This window comes from Heterostelium album (genome assembly GCF_000004825.1).
Source record: "Heterostelium album PN500 unplaced genomic scaffold PPL_scaffold8, whole genome shotgun sequence".
Classification (NCBI taxonomy): domain Eukaryota; phylum Evosea; class Eumycetozoa; order Acytosteliales; family Acytosteliaceae; genus Heterostelium; species Heterostelium album.
In genome coordinates, this window is record NW_008805070.1 from 794,596 (window position 1) to 810,981 (window position 16,386).

Consider the following 16,386-nt stretch of genomic DNA (forward strand, 5'->3'; position numbering starts at 1 on the left):
TTTATTTTTTTTTAACTATTTTTTTTTTTAGATATGAATTGATTCAACCAAATCTGTACATATATCTTTATATTTCCAAGTATCACCAGAAATTCTCTTTAATTGTACACCAGTCAAATTCAAATGCATAATCTTTACAATTTCAATTTGGAACTTGACACCAGCTTCATCGTCAAAGCACAAGAAGACGTAGGGACCCTTCTTCTTTGTGAAGAGGTTAGTCTCCTCTAGACATCTCTTGACCTCATCCACTGTCTTCTCTGGTGATTTGGTGGTGGTTGTCGAAGACTTGAAGATACCCTTGGTCGAACGTGGACTAGAGAGCGATTCATTCTTCTCGAGAGGTCCATCCTCACCGTCTACCATCATACGCGAATCAAGACTCATTCTTCTGTTAGTTCTTGGAGCTTGCACGGTTGGTTCATGACTTTGTGGCTGTTGTTGTTGTTGCTGTTGCTGTTGCTGTTGTTGTTGCATTAGGATAGCAGTTCTTGGGTTGTGATAGTTGTGATTGATCTCGGCTTCTACTTCCTCCCTTAAGGTTGGCCCTTGAATGGAGAATCTTCTTCTGCTTTCATAGCCGGGTGGTAGATGTTGAACCGAGGTTGGAGCAGGTCCGTGTGGGAGTTGGAGGTGTGGTAGTCTTGAAGCATTTTGCTGTTGTTGTCTGGTTGGCGATTTGCTGTGTTGTTGGTTAACAACGTACCTTGGAGAGGTTGGACCACCTTGTTGTTGTTGTTGTTGCTGCTGCATGTACTGTTGTTGTTGGTGGTGGAGGTGAAGTTGCTGTTGTTGTTCGATTATTGAAGCAGTGGTGGCATCTGCCTCACTCATGGCTTGTTGATGGTTATTCACCTTATGGTTACGAGGTGACTGTGAAGTTGCTGGTGCCGATAGCGATGATGGTAGCGGAGAGTATTTGGAGATTTTATTTTCATTCTGGTCCATCATTGGCGAGAAGAATTTGGGAGTTGATTGTCTTCTCTTTGTTGGAGAGGTCTGGTCAAACTTGCCCTCCTTATTAGCAAAGCTCGCGCTTTCATCTTCATCCCTCAAATGCATCTGTGAAGCTTCATCCTCTGGAATCGATGCAAGTGAATTTGATCCTTTCTGTGATTTCTTTAATGAATTCTAACAAATTATATTAATATGTACGTATTAAATAAATTATTTGATTATGAAATTAGCAAAACACTTACATCTTCTCTATTTTGTAATTTTAACATATTCTTTTTAATATCTTCAAGTTCCTTGTGAACCATTTTGTCCAAAAGTAAATGATAAACACTGGTAGCACGACATTGAGTATTGCTTAGAATCAAATCTCTAGTGTGCTGACTGTTTGGAAATCCTAAAGAAACCATCTGTGCCATTAGTTCCTCTCTCATCTCATATACAGGTTCTCTCATTGGTAAGAAAGAAGGTGGTGGCTCATCGTATTCCATGTTTGTCCATGGATGATTCTTCAATTCCTCTATTGTTGCTCTATCTCTGGGATTCACTTGAATCATTCTACGAATTAAATGTAATGCCTCTATGATAATTAAAAGTAACAACAAACAATCAATTAATATGTCCTTTTAAAACTATAGTTAGTATTTTAATAATCTTGATAATTACCTTTTGTCAAATGCGGAGGATCAATAAATCTACCATGTACACTGTTGTAGCTTATTTCAGCCTGAGTTTCACCTTCCCAAGGTAAACTACCACAAAGGATTGCATATAAAATTACACCCAAACTCCAAATATCTACAGGTGGTCCCAAATATTTTTCTGCTTTCAAAATCTCTGGTGCCGCATAGAGAGGTGACCCACAAAAACTCTCCATCAACTTGCCAGGTAAAATAGAATTGCTCAATCCAAAGTCACTTATTTTTATATTACCTATGTTGGATTCATTATTATTAATACAAATAAGTTTGTTATAAATAATGTAATGTTATTTACCATTTGCATCTAGTAATAAATTCTCTGGTTTTAAATCTCTATGTACAATCAGATTAGAGTGACAGTATTCAATGGCTGATATGATTTGTCTAAGAAACTTTCTTGCTTCTTTCTCTTTAATATATTCACGTGCAACTATGTAATCAAACAGTTCTCCACCAGAGATATACTCAACAATGAGAAATGTCATTTTGTCCTCTTTCTTTTCGATGACGTCCAATAGTTTAACAATATTTGGATGATCCAACAATCTCATTATTTCAATCTCTCTCATACATGTTTCTCTCTGCTTTGAAGATAACTTATTTTCCTTTATAAATTTAATTGCAACCTGTGTAATTATAATCGATTTTAATTATAAGCCATCAGTGATCTCTCTCTAAATTATTTAGATCTAATTTAATATTACCTTTTCTTTTGTAAATATATTGGTTCCAAGTTTAACTTTTCCAAAGCTACCATTTCCCAATGTTTTTCCAACTTCATAAGAACCTACATGTTGGATTCTCTTTTTCTTTTCTTTTCTTGGTGGCTTTGTACCACCAGGACTATATATTATATCATTCATTTTATTATTATTCTTTAGAGTTGGAGTTGTAATTTATAAAATTATTTGTTATTCTATATAAATGATTCCTCTTCACTTTTGATTAAATAAATAATCAAGACATCTAACTCTTTTTCTTTTGGATTAAAAAATGAGAATTAGTTGGAATTTCCTTTTTTGTTTAAAAACAAATATTAATATTTTTAAAAAGGTAAAGAAATGTATTCGATATTTAATTCTATTCTATTTGTTTTTTGTTTTTTTTAAAAAATAAGATAGAGAAAAAAAAACTATTATTTTTACTAAAACTACAATTACACACTGTAATACATTTATTTAAATGTGGACAAATATGAAATGTTAATCAATAAGTGGATTTTTGAAAAAAACGAGGTGGAATAGGTGAAACTATGTGGTTTTTGGTGGTAGTATGTCGTTATTGTTGGTTTTGATACTGAAAGAGTTTGAGAAGCGGTGAGCGACTTTATATCACATGATCTATAATTTAAAATATCCTTTTTTGTTATTGTTTGATGGTTGTATTTTGATTATATGGTCTGATATGGAAATGATTATTTTTATTGGATTTTGGTGTAAGGAAAAAACAAAAAAAAAAAAACAATGGCAATATCATCATTCAAACTGAATTTTGATACATACAGGTAAGAGATAAAATACCAACCAAACATCTATTATATTCAATCAAATTATTAAATTATTATTATTATGATTGCATTCAATATTAAATAGAATCAATATGATTCCAACCTTAGAGAAACAAAACAAAACAAAAAAAAAAAACAAAAACAAAAACAAAACAATAACAACACATCTAATCACAAATATGGAATTAAGAGTTAATTATTTTCTTTATCTTTTTGGTATTGTTTTGATAGGAATTCTTTTGTTTTGTTTTGTTTTTGTTTTTGATTATTGAAAGAATGAATAATGTGGTGGAAGTGGTGGTAATAGTTGGGGGGTACAATTATATTAAAGAAAATTATATGTAGGTATTTTTAATCTCTATTATTGTCTGATGACTCCTACTAATTCTACTACTACTACATACTTGGTATATATCACTGGGTATATACAACAACCTAAAAATAAAATCAAAAAAAAAAACAAAACTTTATTTTATTTTTAATTTATTTTTATCTAGCTAAGGTGTGATGATGATGATGATGATAATTATAGTAAATGTTTTTGAGAAAATAAAAACAAGACAATTAATTGATGTTTGTTGGTTTGGTTTGTTTTTTTTTGTTTTTTTTTGGTTTGTCCTTCCTCACCACCTTTATTCTCTACCTAATACATGTCTATTGGCATCTCTCCAATATTTAAAGGGTCACCGCTATACTATGTGGTGATAATTTTATTATTATTTTAATTAGACTGTTCCATGCTAATTAAATTATGGCAAGAGGTAGAGCTTTTTATCTATAAGTGTTTCGTAAGACTAAAAGAGATAATTGTGGTGACACCAACCCAAAATAATGTGGAATTGAATTGAATTACAGTCAATTTTGATAAATATATTCCAAAAAATTCTTTTTTTCATTATTTTTTTGAGCATTGCGATATCCATCTCAAGCACATCGATACCATACAATGTTTAGACACCGCATTGGTAAAATTATGATATTGGATGAAATTAACTATTATTTGCACTGGTCAGCAATAAATTAACCCCGAATACATTAATACATTCATATTTTAATTAAATTTGAATGTGTGTGGAAAAAGGTGGGGTAACATTATTTTTGCAAACAAGAATAAATTTAAATTATTAAATATTTGAAACTATTATTGTTATGTATGATGTGTTAAAAGTGATATAGAAAAAATTAAAATAAATAAAAATTTATATTATTTTAATGAATAAAAAAAAACAAAAAAAAAGACATAGATTTTAATAAAATTATATTATATTTACAATTATTGAAACAAATAGAATATCTTTAATTAAAAAGTCAGGTAAAATAGATTATAAAAACTGAACAAAAAATATTTAAATTTGTTTTTATTTTTATTTTATTTATATGACTATTGTGTTTTGTTGTTTTATTGTTTTATTTGATAAATTGCAATTTTATTTTTAAATTATTGATTTTTGTTACTGTAAATAAATACAGATAAACACACATAATAAATAAACACACATTCGATCTATGTTTTTTTTTTTTAGTTCTTCTGTCTCTCAAAAATTTGGAATACCATACAAATGAAAGAAAGTACCAAATAGATTACCAGTGTTAACACTAGAACACATCTTTCTCCTCTCAAATGTAATGAGTAGATAGTTGTTTTTATAATTGTTTTAATAATAAAATATGGCGAATAATAAAATTTTGTTGTTGAATCAATACCATGTCTAAATATTTGATTTATTTCATTAATGAAGTGTTCTTTTGTTTTGCTGTTGTTGCTGTTGTTGTTGTTGTTTGTGAAATTTGATTTATTTCGATATCTTGAGGATAATTAAATTAATAACACACACAACAGAGACAGAAAAAAATAATTCTAAAAATGTACTTGGAATCGATTAAATTTATAAAACAATAGGACAAATCCCTATAAAATCGTATCTCCTTCGGGTTGTCTACCAATAGGATAAGTGCATTTTACAAAAACAATATAAATAAAAAATATAGACACTCTACAGATTACATATTAATGATATTACAGTGAATGGTCAAACTACAAGATTTAAAAATGCATAAAAAGACAATGACTATTAATGACTTACTAGTATTGTTATCAATGATATTAAGATTATGTTTACTCTCTGTTTATGTAACTATTATTGGTTATTTTTGCCTTAATTAAATGATTGCAAATAAAAATTAAAAAAAAAAGAAAAACAAAAAAAAAAATATTAATATAGTAGATGTTATAATAATAGAATAATATGTATTCCAAAGTAAATTTGTTTGTTTGTTACTTTAGGATTTTTGTTATTAAAAATGTCAAAAATTGATGTTCTAAATTGATATTGATAAGATGAAGGCAGGTCAACACCTTTCAATGAAACTAGTGTGTTCAAATTTCACATATTTTTTTTGTTTTTTTTTGTTTGTCCTGTGGTGTTTGTCGTGGGGTGGTAATTCATATATATTTAGAAAAACCTTATTGTTGTTAAAAATAACAAGTTTTTATTCAAAATTCCAAAAAAGGTTTTAATTTTATAAAATTTTTTAAAATTAAAAAAAAAAAAAAAACAAAATTTTTTTAACGATGGCATTTAAAATCTGCGTGTGTGTGGGAGATAAGTGGCACCACACAGAGACACCATTGTAAGTACCCCTGTTGGTCTTGGAAGTTTACCTATCTATTAAACTATTTAAACATAGACTTTTTTTTTTGTGTTTTTAGAAACTTTTGCCATTACAAATTTTATTCAAATTAGTGATGATTTTGGTTTTTTTTGATAGAGTTATTTTGCAATTTTGGATTTTCTAAACTAAAGTGATGTATCCAAATGTTGAAGGCACATGAAAACATGGTGGGTTCATAAATGTTGGACTCCAGCATGAATATTCAGTTGGTGATGTTGTTGTTGGAAAGTCGACACGATACATATTCATTCTGTACTGAGTGTTAAACGATGATGACTGCTCAACAGCTCCATTTGGATAGGTGGCATTCTGAATGGTGGCAAATGGAATTGAGAGGAAGCCTTGGTATCCAAGATTTGGAATGACTTGAGCTGAATACTCAATCTCTGACTCTGGACATCCAATCAATGTATCTGTAATGCCTAAGTATATTGATAAATTAAAAACAATTTATATTAGGATTGTTTTTTTTTTTTAATAAACTAAACTAAGAACTAATCGTACCACTACAACTATCATCGGTATTTGCAACTTGAGCAACAAACAATACACCTCTTGGTGATAGCTCTACTTCTAGGTAGTTGGTTGGTTGTTGATGACCCACCGAGAGGAATACTTCAAAGACATCGTAGTTGTAGAGATGTTCATTACATAGAGTGTAGTTTGATACGATGTTGTCATCGTAGCACAACGGTTTCAAATAGAGATTATCGTTATCGTAGCAGAGATTGACAACCGTTTGTTGTACTGCTAGACCGACACCACTATCCAAAATGAAATTACTGACGAAGCTACCTGATGTACCACATCTCGAAATTTCTAGAGATGGTGGTGGGTTCACTGCAACTGCAAAACACACACAAACCAAAAGCAAACTACTAATAATCAATATTTGATTTTTATACATATTTTATTTGATAAGCATAAATCTAAATAAATAAATAAAATAAATTGATTGATTGTTTTTTTACTTTTGATTCTATTCTCAAGTCTGTAAATCAAGATATTTTAATTGTTTTCGAAACCACCCATCCTATTAATTTTAAAAAAAAACCAAAAGAATTATCGGGTTGAGAAATATCTAAAAATTTTCAGTTGACCATTTTTATTATACTAATTATTTGTTTTAATATATTTTATATAAATACATTTATTTTGTTTTATTTTTATTAAAATTTAATTAATATTAGATGGTTATCTTTGAATGTTTGATTAGCTATTGATTTTTAATTGGGAGGATATTAATTGATATGATTATGTGTGAATAGGAAGTGTATATAGTTAGCTAGTTACTTTTCTTTTCTTTATTTTTTTTTTACAATAGTTTATATCTCTTTGATAGATATCTCTTGGAAACAAATATGATTGCAATCACAACAAACATTTCAATGATTCCAAATACTAGGAAGAGTGCTTCAGTGGTGTGGCTGTCCTGTTGGTAGAAGTTGATTACAATTGAATTCCAGTTGCTTTCTACATAGGTTGGATAGCTGGTGTTACCGATCACCCAGGAATACGATGGCTCGTCGAAAGTGAATCCAAGCGAGATTGCATCGTGGAAGTGAGAGTTTGTAATAACACAAGTACCACCAATACAAGCTTGGGCAGATTCAGGACATGAATTGCTTTCGTCACACATGATACCAGTACGATTGCTCGCTGCGAAATAAGCCATCACCGAGTGAACAAACAACGATTGGATTGTTAGATACTGATTGTCAGGTCCGTAACCATATACTGAAGTATAGAAAGATGGAACCGGTTGACTTGAACCTGCAAACTGTTGAGCATATTTACAAGTAAAGTTTTTAGTAAGACAATCTAACATATCTTCAACCTAAGTAAGTAAAATGTTGAATGAAAAAGATAAATATTAATAAGCGTAAACGAAAAAGTCATGATGAGTTGTTTGTTTTTTAACATACAAATAGCGAATTTTGTACAATTGTATTGTTTCCACCAGCAAGTCTGTCGATTACAGTGGCAAAGTATGTAACTGCATCAACAATAATGTTGGCATTGATATTTGTATAGTCATCGTTATGACTTGAAAAATAACTATTATTAAAGTAAAAAGGTAACAATCGTTATTAGTTTATGTTTATGTAGAGTTTGAATATATTTTTATAATGAAATATTATTATTATTAACTTACTTATTTGTATAAACACCGAAATGATCAGTAACAATGATTGTTGGAATGTTTGGATTTTGTTTGAGATATGCCATTGAAGAGGATGGTGGAATCTCTGGTACTTCATCTTGGTCGACTGGTTGCGTGGAGATCTTGACTTTGCCGGCGAGTTCTTTGGCGACGTCAGCGAATGTCTGATAGAGCAATTGTTGGTCGGGATTGTTGGCGTTTGATTTCAGTGAGTTGAGAGCGTATACATAGTGACCGGATCCGTCAACTTTCAGCGGATTACCGATTTGATTCAACTCGACAATGAACTTGATCTTGGTGAATGAGATATTCATGAATGTAACATCGAGGATACGTGGATCGAGACATCCGTATCCATCGGATGTGTATTTCTTGCACTCGGTGTTGATGATGTCGTCGACCAGCTTGGTGGAACCAAGATATCCCCAACGCTCACCGTCGTACGCCGCAAAAATAACTGTATACTTCCAGGTGGAAGTTTGGTTGGCGACACGCGACAACGCTTCGACGATACCAAGCAGAACGGTCTGGCCGTAAGCGCTTGTTTGCGAGCCATATGCCAAGTCGTGGAAGAACGCAGTGGCGTCGAGCGGCACCGACACCATAATAATAGTAGAGCTCTGGTCAAACTCTGGTGAGAAAGTTGACCAAGACGACTTTCCACCGACTGGCACACAGAAGGAACGACGCAAGCAAGTCTGCGCGTTGATAGCGGCGTGCATAAACGACTCCAGGTGGCAGCCGTACTGTGGAAGGTTTCCGTCACGATTCCAGTTTCCGTAGGATCTCGCTATCGCCGAGTTGTTCTTGTCCAACACAAAGAATGGTTTGTCAAACGATTGGTACGACAAGGAGTCACCGGCCGAGTTGAAAGAGAACGTTGGCTTTGGGTAGAGACCGTACGGTGCGTTTGGCACCGGTAGGTCTGGCGAGTATCTGTAGTTCTGTTTGGTGTCTGTTAGCACGACGATTCCCTCTACCTTCGATATGATACGGTTGACTATTGTACCGTTGAAGAAGTTGGCGTCGAGCACTGCGATAGCGTGCGACGGTAGGTCTGCAAGTGACGCGTCACTATCGACCAGATGCACTAGACCGCTATTACCAAACTCCTTGCTGGTGCAACCAAATTGACCGTTGACATCGAGCAATCTCGAGCAAGGCAAAGGTCTGCCTACATTTGTATAGATACGTTGTGAAACCGCAGAGTTTGACTGTGCATAACAACCATGATCCAACAACAACACCAACAATAAAACCAACATATACATTATCTTACAACTATATCTATTACTACTACTATAATTACTAATATTATTATTATTTATATTAAGAGTAAAACTCTTATATATACTACTACTAAATCTATACATTGTAATACTATTTTTTTATTTTTAATGATAAAATAAAAAAAAAATATATGTTTTATTTTTATAATTCCAAATAACTAAAACATAATCTAAATAATATTATCACTACTTTTAATATATATCTTTATATATTTTACAAAACTAAAAATGTTCAATAGTCTATTGAAATAATGTAGTGTATATATGATCGTTTATATATATTTAAATTAAAAATCAAATCAGTCAGATATATTCATTAAAAACACACAATTAATTAAAATTTCATTAAATCTTTTTTTTTTTTTTTTTTTTTTAAATATAATGTTAAAAATAATAAATCATCAAAAAAGTATAAGAACTACTCCAGGTAGTTGGTTGGTTGTTGGTAACTCACCGAGAACAAAGACATCGTAGATGTAGGTGTTCATTGCATAGAGTGTAGTTTGCTGTCATCGTAGTACCAACAACCAACCAACTACCTAGAAGTAGAGCTATCTCCAAGAGGTGTATTGTTTGTTGCTCAAGTTGCAAATACCGATGATAGTTGTAGTGTTTAGATCTCAGTTTATTTTTATTTTATTTTAAATTATGTTTACTTCGGCATTACAGATACATTGATCGGATGCCCAGAGTCAGAGATTGAGTATTCAGCTCAAGTCATTCCAAATCTTGGATACCAAGGCTTCCTCTCAATTCCATTTGCCACCATTCAGAATGCCACCTATCCAAATGGAGCTGTTGAGCAGTCATCATCGTTTAACACTCAGTACAGAATGAATATGTATCGTGTCGACTTTCCAACAACAACATCACCAACTGAATATTAACATTTATAAACCCACTATGTTTTCAAAAAACTAATATCATTATAAATTTGAATAGTTTAAATGATGTTCAATTATTTAAAATAAATTATATTGGACTAGCTGAATTATTAACGATAACTTTAAAAAGTTCATTTCAAATAAAAATTATAATCATTTTTAAAAATTATAGTATTATAATAATAATTCTTTTTGTTCAATACTTTGACCTTATTTTTTTTTGCAAAAAACATGTTTGATTAAAGAAAGAGTGATTTTGATTTAAAATCAACAAATGAGTGAATCGTTTTTTTCTATGTCTTACCAACCATATTATATATGATACTACACCAAAAACATATGAGTTAACTTTTTGTGGTTATTAATTAATAACCAAACCATTGACCAGTTTATTTAATTGAAAATATTTGTTTAATTTTTTGACAAAAAACTCTGAAAACGGAAAAATCTTTTCTAATTGAATCGCTTGCGATGGTGTCAAAAAGTGTCAACAAATTGAATAAAAAAGAATCATTAAAAAAAAACCGGGTTGTAATAAAGCTGCAAACAAAAAAGGACTTAACTTTTTTACACAAACCAATGCATTCTACACACAACCCACAACAAACATTCATTTTCCAGTGTCCAGAAATTGCATTGCACCACTGTTATAACTTTTGCAAAGTACAACCACCACTCTTCACTTAAAATAATAGCATTGTTTCATACCAGGCAGAAAATCACAAATTAACTACAATTTTTCATTTCTGAAATCTATTAGAATCTTATAAGATACTCTCTTTAATTATTATACAACTTCATCATCATCAGTTTCTGTGTCACAGCAGCAATTGTATTTATTTTTGCGATTTTGTTTTGTTTGTTGTATCTCCCCCTTATCTTTTTTAGAATATCCAATCCCATTTACTTTTTAAATCAATTAGAATAAAAAAATCAATCAATTATAAAGTAAACATTTCAATTTCCTTTATATATATTCAAGCTAACAAACAAATACAAATAAATATATTAGCTGATTCAGTATCTATATATAGAATATGAAAAAAGAAATAAATAAACCAATACTAGTCGTTTGTTTTTAATATTGTAAGTTAAGATTAACAAAAATAACAAGAATAACAGTAACATATAAATAATATACAATACATCAAGAATAACAATTCAACTCACAGTAGTAACTTTATATATTTTTCAATCGATTCCCCACTATACACATTTATTTATTTGATGTGTGTGTCGTTTTCAAACAACAGTCCACATATACACCATTGGTTTTAATATCTTTTTTTTTTTTATCAAATACTCCACAACAAGTTATTTTATTAAAACACTAATAAAATACAAAAACAAATAATAAAAATCAAAAATTTACAATCAATTTTAGACTATCAGATTAATAAAAGGCGATAAAGTTTGTTGTGAGTCGGTGAATGAATGAGAATGAAAGAATTAATTTGTGATATGAGTTAAAGAAATCTAATCATGATAAACCAAAAAAATATCAAACAAAAAAACAAATCAAGAAATACAGAGCATATTTAGTTAAATCAAATCAAGAGAATATATATAAATATAACATTACATTAAACTATTCAAATAAATATAATAATATAGAATATCATTCTATTTTTACTTTCCTACTTTTTTTTTTTTATAATCTACGTAAATTAACTTGTTAACTATTATTTTTTAATACATTAAATTAGTGTTATTTATTGGTTTGTTGTTGATTTTACATTGAATCTCAGTATATTTAGGCAGTAAGAGAAAAGAGGCAGTACAGATGAAGTTTGGTAAATATCTTGAGAGGCATCAAGTCTCTGAGTGGAGAAAGAAATATGTTTACTACAAGATGTTCAAGAAGCAAATCAAGGCAATCAAACGTGCTATCACCGAAGATGAAGAACGACCAATGATGTTTGTAGGATCCATCAGAAGACGACTCAAAATGGATTCAAGTGAAACTGTTGGTGCATCAATGTCTGGAATACCCTTACAGCAAATTCAACAACAAAATAATCAACAACAACAACAACAACAACAAAATATAGATTATAATGAATATAATGATAATGATAATAATAATATAAATAATAATCAAGAAGATAGTAATAACAATAATAGTTTAGATAATAATAATAATACAAATAATTTAGTATCGTTTGGATCGGTTAGTTCAGTTAATTCATTGCATTCAACAAAGAATCAAGATCGTGAGCAGAAAAAGTTTGATCAGATGCTCAACGATGAGTTTGACAAGGTCAATGCATTCTATGTGCAACGTGAAGAGGAATTCATTAGGCAGTTCAACAATATTCGTGATATTCTTACTTCGCTGCCAAAGAAGACAAAGAAGTCAAACTCGTCGAAAGACAAAGAGAGGGAGAAGGATAAAGATAGATTGAGAGAAGACAAGTCGTCAACTCACAACCTGTCGTCTTCTATCGCATCGCCATTCTCATTCCTTCAACATAGAAAATCAAAGAGATTATCTACCAAACTATCGACTTCAACACCCAATCCAAGTAGGTTACACACAAGTCAACAACAGCAACAGCAACAGCAACAACAACAACAACCAACACATTTAAATTATTCTTTCAATAATGATTTACCAACGGATAATGCAACAACAAGATCTATTGAAGAGATTATTATTCAACCAGCAACACCACCATTTTCACCATCGAGTTCACCACTACCAACACCAGTACAATCTCAACCACCACAACTATCAGCAGCCAAAACAATATTACAACACGCATCGAAAGCAGAAACATATACACCCAAATTGAAACCAACAAAGATCAAGCGATCCCTTAAGAGAGCACTACAAGAAAACTACAGAGAAATCGAAATACTCAAAGAATATGTACATTTAAATCACACTGCTTTTAGAAAGATCTTTAAGAAGTACGATAAAGGTAAAGATTGATTTGATTTCTGAAACATATTAGATTTATTGTTGTTCGCTAACGATTATTTTATTTGTTACTACTACTACTATTATTAGTTTTGGGTATGAAAAAGAGTGATGAATATATGGCTAGAGCGTTCGAACAATATTTTTATAAATCCAAAAAGATTACTGCCATTGAACATGAGATAGAGGTGTTGTATACCGATTACTACAATCCAGGTAACAGAAGAGAGGCCATGACCAAGTTGAGAATCAACCAAGACTATCGCGCTCCCTCGCATGTTATTTTTCAAACTGGATTGCTCACCGGTGGATCTATCACTCTATTTATTTTTTGTGTTAGGTATATGGTTGGCAATGTATCTATATTTTACTTTGACGATCCATATCCTGTCGACTTCCTTTCAATGTTTATTTTATTTAGATGTTTATTATTACCTGTAAATAATATTATCCATACCATTATTACTATCCATTTTATTTACTTACCCTACCTCCTATTTAATATTATTTCAATATAATAATAGATTATTATGATTTGGTATTTTGGTGTATTAATGTATGTTTGTAATGGCAAAAAGATAAATGATACATTGATTCTTGGTTGGGATCCAAGGACAACGACAAACTATCAGCACATTCTGTTTCTGGCGAGTGTACTGACGTTCTTTTGGAATGTTGCTCTCTATCTCTATGTGTATCTAAGCACGCATATCTCTGGGAAACTACCGATTATATTTCCTTTTATTTTGTTCATATCGATCCTTCTATTCCTATTTTGTCCTTTCGACATCTTTCATCGTCAGAGTCGATTCTGGCTGATAAAGACGTTTGCTCGTATCTTTAGTGCACCGATGCTCACCGTCAAGTTCAAAGATTTCTTCTTTGGCGATCAGTTTACGTCGCTCGCTCTGGTGCTCAGCGATTTCGAGTATACCATCTGCTTCTTTGTCTACGATATCTGGACGAGTGAAGGTCACTGCTGGCGATTCAACCCGTACTTCCGACCGGTGCTCGTCTCGATACCACCGTTGCTTCGTGCACTCCAATCGATTCGTCGTTATCGTGACTCGAAACAACGCATTCACATGATGAACTTTGGCAAGTATTCCGCCACCATTCTCACCTCGGTGATGTCTGCCATTGCACACTCGCCATTCTCCACCGGTGCACTGTACAGACCTCTCATTGGCGTGTGGATTGTGTTCCTCTCGATCAGCTCTGTCTACAGCTGCACTTGGGACTACCTAATGGATTGGGATGTCCTACACACCAACAGCAAGAACTTCCTACTACGTGACCACCTAGTCTACCGTAGCAAACTCTTTTATTATTGGGCGATCATCTCCAATGCCATTCTAAGAGTCAGTTGGTCCATTACAGTCTCGTTCGAATCATATTCATCCAAAGAGAAAGAGTTAATTCTTTTGGGTACCACCATACTTGAGGTTACAAGAAGATTCCAATGGAATTGTAAGTAGATCATATGATATCGCTTTAAAATCTATTAATATTAATCTTTATTGCTATTACTAGTCTTCCGTCTCGAGAATGAACATTTAAATAATGTTGGTAAATTTAGAGCTTTCGATTTGAAGATACCAGAAATCTACACTATTCCTGACACACCAAGAAGCAATCAATCACAACAACCATTAATACAACAACAATCACAATCACAATCACAACATTTATCTACAGAACAAAACATCAGTAATAACAGTGATAAAATTAGTAATATCAGTAGTGATTTATGTGGATCCGAACCAAATACATCGTCACCAACTCAACAACAATCCGATAATGAATACGATGAAAACCAACATAATATCATAAATTTACACGATGATATCGAAATATCCACCAGTGAAAATAAATAAATCATTGGTTTTGTTTGAAACTTATTATCATCATTAATATTGTTTTTTAAAATGATAAAGAATAAATTAACAAATAAACAACGTTGTTTGTAAATTGGTTTAATTCAAAACACATTAGCACTAAAAATTTAAACAACACACAAATTTTATTTAAATACCTGTCGACAAACAAACACTTTTAATATTATTATATTTATCATTCAGCATACATAACTAAACTAATTAGTTTTTAAGCATTACAAGTAAAAACTTAATAACTAAAAATAAAGTAATGAAAGAATTGTTAATTGCTTTTAATTTTAAAGATTGGAAACCAAGTGCACCAGAATGGGCAACATGTTTAAATCTATTGAATGATAAAGTGGAAGTTGATCGTATTCAATCGTTCAAGAGACCTACTAACAATGGATTTCTGGTGGGCCCAAACAATGATAGTGCCAAAGCATCGCTTGCTGGTCGTCTTTTGATGTTGCTGGTGACACATCGTCTGACCGGTCTAGACTTGAAATCGATAAGATTCGAACGTCTCTCCAACGGAAAACCATACTTGGTCAACAAGATAGAACATACCTACCTTTTCAATGTATCGCATGATGGTGACTATACTGTGATCTACGCTGTCTATGACTGTCCTGAGAGTCTATCAATCGGTGTCGATACAATGAAATCTGAAATACCAAGATCTCAAAATGTAAATCTATTCTTTACCAAAAAAAAAAAAAAAAAAAAGTATAAACTAACTATCTATTGTTTGTTTGTATTTGTTTCTACTTCTACTCTCCTATTATAGCCAAATGAATTCTTTGAAAGTATGAAATCATGTTTTACAAATAGAGAATGGTTAAGTATAAGAGATAGTAAACAGAGTTCCGACGTACAAACAAACAGGTTCTTTAGACATTGGTGTTTAAAAGAGAGTTTTGTTAAAGCCAGTAAGTGTTATTATAGATTTATTTAGGATTATTTTATATATATTAATGATTGTTAAAAACTTATCTAGTTGGTGTTGGTATTGAATTAGATTTACAATCATGTGAATTCATTATCAATGAACAAGATAATCAAGTGAAAATCAATATATTTGATGACAAATACTTTGATTCCTATACACACTTTGTGTTACTACCCAATCTTCTACCTAATCATATAGTTGCACTCTGTCACTACGAAGAGATTCCAATAGACAATCAGAAACCCAATGTAAACCATCAATATGAAATTGAAACTTTGACAGCTCAACAATTAATAGATGAACTAACAACAAAGTAATAATAATTAATCAATTAAAGTTTATCTATCTTTTTTTAAAAAAAAAATTAAAAATAAATGGTTTGTTTTTTTTGTTAAGCAGGAAAGATTATAACTTTAAAGATATCTTTTTTTTTTATGTTGATTAGGTGGATTCTTTTGGGTT

General features: G+C 31.3%; 7 protein-coding genes across 7 annotated transcripts; 4 read left to right on the forward strand and 3 right to left on the reverse strand.

Moving 5' to 3' along the window:
• Window positions 1–27: 27 nt before the first annotated feature.
• On the reverse strand, window positions 28–2,518 carry mrkC (putative protein serine/threonine kinase; the record flags this gene model as incomplete). The annotated part of the gene is made up of 5 exons (XM_020578777.1): window positions 28–1,131; window positions 1,200–1,534; window positions 1,621–1,887; window positions 1,951–2,236; window positions 2,360–2,518. 5 exons carry the CDS (start codon window positions 2,516–2,518, stop codon window positions 28–30), a joined length of 2,151 nt encoding a protein of 716 aa, XP_020431241.1.
• Window positions 2,519–3,341: 823 nt separating this feature from the next.
• On the forward strand, window positions 3,342–5,220 carry PPL_07945 (uncharacterized protein; the record flags this gene model as incomplete). The annotated part of the gene is made up of 6 exons (XM_020578778.1): window positions 3,342–3,353; window positions 3,660–3,693; window positions 4,071–4,127; window positions 4,686–4,731; window positions 5,063–5,081; window positions 5,152–5,220. The coding sequence occupies 6 exons, from the start codon at window positions 3,342–3,344 to the stop codon at window positions 5,218–5,220; spliced, it is 237 nt and encodes a 78-aa protein (XP_020431242.1).
• A 735-nt stretch (window positions 5,221–5,955) lies between these two features.
• PPL_07946 (carbohydrate-binding family 9-like protein) lies at window positions 5,956–6,742 on the reverse strand (the record flags this gene model as incomplete). The annotated part of the gene is made up of 2 exons (XM_020578779.1): window positions 5,956–6,257; window positions 6,340–6,742. The coding sequence occupies 2 exons, from the start codon at window positions 6,740–6,742 to the stop codon at window positions 5,956–5,958; spliced, it is 705 nt and encodes a 234-aa protein (XP_020431243.1).
• A 101-nt stretch (window positions 6,743–6,843) lies between these two features.
• ncstn (nicastrin) lies at window positions 6,844–9,372 on the reverse strand (the record flags this gene model as incomplete). Its single annotated transcript, XM_020578780.1, has 4 exons — window positions 6,844–6,868; window positions 7,155–7,672; window positions 7,761–7,893; window positions 7,991–9,372. The coding sequence occupies 4 exons, from the start codon at window positions 9,370–9,372 to the stop codon at window positions 6,844–6,846; spliced, it is 2,058 nt and encodes a 685-aa protein (XP_020431244.1).
• A 297-nt stretch (window positions 9,373–9,669) lies between these two features.
• Window positions 9,670–10,175, forward strand: PPL_07948 (uncharacterized protein; the record flags this gene model as incomplete). Its single annotated transcript, XM_020578781.1, has 2 exons — window positions 9,670–9,733; window positions 9,958–10,175. 2 exons carry the CDS (start codon window positions 9,670–9,672, stop codon window positions 10,173–10,175), a joined length of 282 nt encoding a protein of 93 aa, XP_020431245.1.
• A 1,431-nt stretch (window positions 10,176–11,606) lies between these two features.
• xpr1 (SPX and EXS domain-containing protein) lies at window positions 11,607–14,972 on the forward strand (the record flags this gene model as incomplete). Its single annotated transcript, XM_020578782.1, has 6 exons — window positions 11,607–11,637; window positions 11,930–13,096; window positions 13,186–13,532; window positions 13,620–13,789; window positions 13,901–14,565; window positions 14,629–14,972. The coding sequence occupies 6 exons, from the start codon at window positions 11,607–11,609 to the stop codon at window positions 14,970–14,972; spliced, it is 2,724 nt and encodes a 907-aa protein (XP_020431246.1).
• Window positions 14,973–15,023: 51 nt separating this feature from the next.
• PPL_07950 (4'-phosphopantetheinyl transferase family protein) lies at window positions 15,024–16,241 on the forward strand (the record flags this gene model as incomplete). Its single annotated transcript, XM_020578783.1, has 4 exons — window positions 15,024–15,057; window positions 15,278–15,663; window positions 15,763–15,904; window positions 15,973–16,241. The coding sequence occupies 4 exons, from the start codon at window positions 15,024–15,026 to the stop codon at window positions 16,239–16,241; spliced, it is 831 nt and encodes a 276-aa protein (XP_020431247.1).
• Window positions 16,242–16,386: the final 145 nt, after the last annotated feature.